Here is a 4,061-nt window from a genome sequence, read left to right as displayed (position 1 = left end):
ATGAAATATTTATTGTAAATGTCATAGTAAATACTATGAAAATACTTAATGAGATATTATAATCCAAATAAAAAATATTTATTAAAAGTATTTATCATAAATATTACACAAAATATTTAGTCTATATTTTAATAATATTTCGAATAAAACTTTATATAAAATATGTATAAAATATCTATATAACATTTCAAAAAAATAAATATTAATAAATATTTATTATAAATATTCTGTATTGTCTGGATATATAGTACATATATAAAGATGTCGTCTTATTGATAAAAGCATGACGATATTACAAATTACCTTTAAATCTTCGTTGCAATCAATCTTATTGACTGCATTCTATTTTGTTGCACTTCTTGCGTTTTCCTTTGCTGGCTGCAAAATTTTATACATAAAATACGCATGTAGAATTGTATGCATTTACAACGTTCATTAGTTCAAAGCATCTTCTTGTTTTTCGTACATTTAATTTACCCTGTGTATTACAACCGCATTCAACTCTATCTGGACATATTTCGTGCAAAACAAGTAGGGATGACACTCTATGAATTAAGTATCGAGATTTTGTGTAAGCGAGACCACAATATTATCGCAACTGCTAATATTATCAATGCAGCGGTATAAAAATGGATTTGAACAAACACTGATCCAGACTTGAGCAAGCACAAACGAATGACTTGTTATCTCTGACGAAAATAAAAATTGGAGTGTGAGTTGAACGTAAAAGGAGAATAACAAAAACATAAATGAAGCTTCTGGAGGCGAAAATTGAGACCACGAGACATAAAAGAAACGTAAATGCCTCTTTTACGTTTCGTTGTCTCAATTTTCGCCTTCTGGAAATTTCATTCACGCTTCTGTTACTTTCTTCTTATACATTCGACCTCGATTTTTTATTTTCACCAGTGTCGCCAGCATCGTTTTTATTGAAGCGAGTGGTTCATTTATGTTTGCTCATTCGGCTTGGATCTGTCTGTAAAAAAAGAAATAACGAAATATGAGACATCCGGGATATCACGCTTGTCGCACTTCTCGATGTTTTTTTTTTCAGTGATAGCAACAGAAGTCGCATTGTAACAATGCATCACTTACGCCATACTACGCACGCAACGCGCGATAAATGAACACATTGATCAAGCTTCATTTGACCCTAGACATCCATTCAGACAGTAATCTTACGCACATTATTCATATAATTTGCTAGCGAAAACGAGTGTTACAAACGATTGGGGATCGATCAACGATATGTATATAATAAGTTCGTGTAACTCGCACATGGGACGAAATTAATCTAATTGAAGTCAAAACAATGGCGCTCTCTTTTTTTTTTGTAGTAACAATAAGCGAGATCGTGCATTTCTTCTGCCCGATCAGTAATATACAAATAATATTAATTTTTTCTGCATCTCTAGACTAATGTATTATTTCATGTGACTGATAATAAAACGTCACTTAAAAGTTGACTTTGTGACGTATAATATTGTCATTTTTCAAATAAATATATATTTACACGAAAAAAAAAAAAAAAAAACAAATTATGACAAACTGAATAATTTAAAATATCGAAATTAAAAAGATTTAGAGAACTTAATTAAAAAAAATATTTATTTTAAATTTAGAGAAATTTATTCAAATATAAATAGTTCAAATAAAGTGCGCTCCACACAACACAGTTTTCGAAGAAATATCCTCTCCTGGAATTGTGTTGCGTGGAAATGGACACAAAGCGCATCGTGTATTACGCTGTGATTAATATCGATCGCCGTTACAGCGATACAGAATAGTGAGCTGCAAGTGTCAGATATGTACTTGTTTTTGATGCCGTCGATGTTGCCTTCCGGTTTCCGTCGTTGAATCGACATTTCAAAACTCTGAATGAGGTCGCCGTGATAGCCAGTCGGCGATCGCTGAAATTTCATGTACCCGTTTTTTCAAGCCACGTAACGCCGGATAATTCTCTAAGGCAGTCGCGCCGAAAATGTTCTCGAAGTTCTCCAACGCCACGGTGAATACGAAGTCCGCCCACGTGGTCTGCAAAGCAACGGGGCAATTTATCATCGAAACGAAATTTTTTTATTTTTTTATTTATCGTGTATACCGCATAAGAACTATTTTAATTAAAAGTCCTGGATACGCGATACTCGACGTCCGTTCAATGCGTTCGAGCTCCTATGTCACTCTATTTCGATTTTAACGACGAGAGCGTCGAACAGGATAGCAGGAGCAAATAATATTTTATTTTCGCTCATTTTATATTCCTCTGCACATAATTTAGTTTGCTTTAATTTATATACTTAATTAAACAGACTCTCGTAAAGGCAAGATCGTTAGAGAGATTTCTCTTTACCGTAGAACCGACTGCATAACCACCATTCTCAGCAACAGTTTGCTCGAACTTATTCAGGTAGAACGGTATTGTTTCCTTCAGAAGCTTCGCCTTCTTCTCCTCCTTCTTAAAGTGATCCTCCTCTGTGCGATATTGAAAGATAACTGGAAAGCAAATCGTGCGCGAGTTTTAGTGGTCCATTGTGCAATTATTATGAAATACATTATTTTCTACGCTCTGTAAATATCCAAGTACTCTCAAAGATTGTTTATTGAACGATCGATATAGATTAAATTTCTAAATTCCCGATACTAGGAGATCTCATTAAGCGTCTAATTAGAGTCGTTCGCATTATTATTCAGGGATTACGCTAGTGGTGATCTAATTGTGGTGCAACGCACCACGTGAGATCTTCGCGAGAACGCTTTTCCGGAGCGATAGCCGTCCGCTCGATTATGTGACGACCTCGTGGAGCTTGGAAATATAGGTCGCGCGAGATCGCGCGTGTCTTTCAGAGAAGCGAAAAGCGGAACTACTTTCGCACCCGTCACTGGGCCGCCGTCCCGGAGTTTTCCCGGAAATTTATGTCGAGCATCGCGTCCGCGTTGCGCACTTTTTCTTTCTACCTCCGTGATAACATCTCCGACGGAGCATCTTCGATGGATCCGTTTCGTTTTTGACGGCGCAATCTTCCATGTCTCTGCGGAAGATTCGTCTTCTGGAGCTCGAGTATCATAGATCGAAGATATCGATTGACGCTCGACGCTTGCAAACTTGACGGGGCTTGATTAAGACTGTTTTCCTTTTAGGAGACACAATCGACGTGAGTGCCGTTCTATTTTTTTCTATGTTATTTATTGAAGAAGGATAGAGCCACAGTTTGTCTCGATTCTCTGCGATTCCTGTTCTGTAACTCTTCTCTTAACAGTAACGATATCGTTACATTGGCGTTGCGCAGCTTTTTTATTATAACTAAACTTAAAACTATTGGGTGGTCCGGAAAGTCCATGCGGATTTTACAATGAAAAATTGTATATACGATACCTTCGTCAAAAATGAACGAAATTTAAATTTAAAAAAAGGGTTTTAAAGCTTGAAATCTCTACTTTTAAAAGCTTATCACATTTTTTAAGTTTATATGAGTTTGATAATTTTTACATACCAAAAACTACGAGCTGAAAAAGATAAAAAATTTTCTTTTCACTTTGGGGGTCTCTCACGTGCCCAAAAAAAATTTACGAAAATTTTTGACTACCCATCGTGAAAACTTAAAGCTTTCCCTACAAAATCATTTTTTTTAAATGTTCCTATAATTTTTTGTTTCTGAGTTATTCGCGAGTTAAGTAAAGAAGCATTCTGATTTCGATTGCTCATAACTCCGATAAAAATCATCATATCGCAATTTAAAAAACAGATTCTTAAAGCTGAAACTTTGCTCTAGCGAATGATATAATCGTAACGAAAATTTCGCAACAAATAAAAAAACTTTTGAAAAATCAATGAAAAAATCCGCACGGACTTTCCGGACCACCCAATACTTATGCAACGACAATGTAATGCTATCGTTACTGTCGTAAATGACGCTTTTTAGCAAAAGACACAATATGGGTGGAAGTACAGAATCTTGCATAACGCATAATGTATAAGAAAATAAGCCAATCAAAATTCTTCATTTCCTTTTATTCCATGAAATAAGACTCTGATGGATTGATTCTATTATACTTTATTATGC

At 35.2% G+C, this 4,061-nt stretch overlaps 1 protein-coding gene across 3 annotated transcripts in view; it reads right to left on the bottom strand.

Annotated features, from left to right (window-relative positions):
• Positions 1 to 240: 240 nt before the first annotated feature.
• Positions 241 to 4,061, bottom strand: part of LOC108756860 (glutathione S-transferase-like) — a 12,947-nt gene continuing 9,126 nt past the window's right edge. For 2 of the 3 annotated variants that reach the window (XM_018500986.1, XM_018500985.1), the window contains exons 4-5: positions 2,351 to 2,493; positions 1,719 to 2,034 (exon numbers count right to left, since the gene is read on the bottom strand). In XM_018500986.1, the coding sequence (XP_018356488.1) occupies positions 1,867 to 2,034; positions 2,351 to 2,493 (311 nt within the window). In that variant the 3' untranslated portion in view covers positions 1,719 to 1,866. Of the gene's footprint in view, positions 379 to 1,718; positions 2,035 to 2,350; positions 2,494 to 4,061 lie in introns of those variants that run through there. The other variant, XR_001939868.1, reaches the window with a different exon arrangement.

The sequence above is a fragment of the Trachymyrmex septentrionalis genome, unplaced genomic scaffold, assembly GCF_001594115.1.
Source record: "Trachymyrmex septentrionalis isolate Tsep2-gDNA-1 unplaced genomic scaffold, Tsep1.0 scaffold13, whole genome shotgun sequence".
In the NCBI taxonomy this organism is placed as follows: domain Eukaryota; kingdom Metazoa; phylum Arthropoda; class Insecta; order Hymenoptera; family Formicidae; genus Trachymyrmex; species Trachymyrmex septentrionalis.
This window is presented reverse-complemented; position numbering and strand designations above follow the sequence as displayed.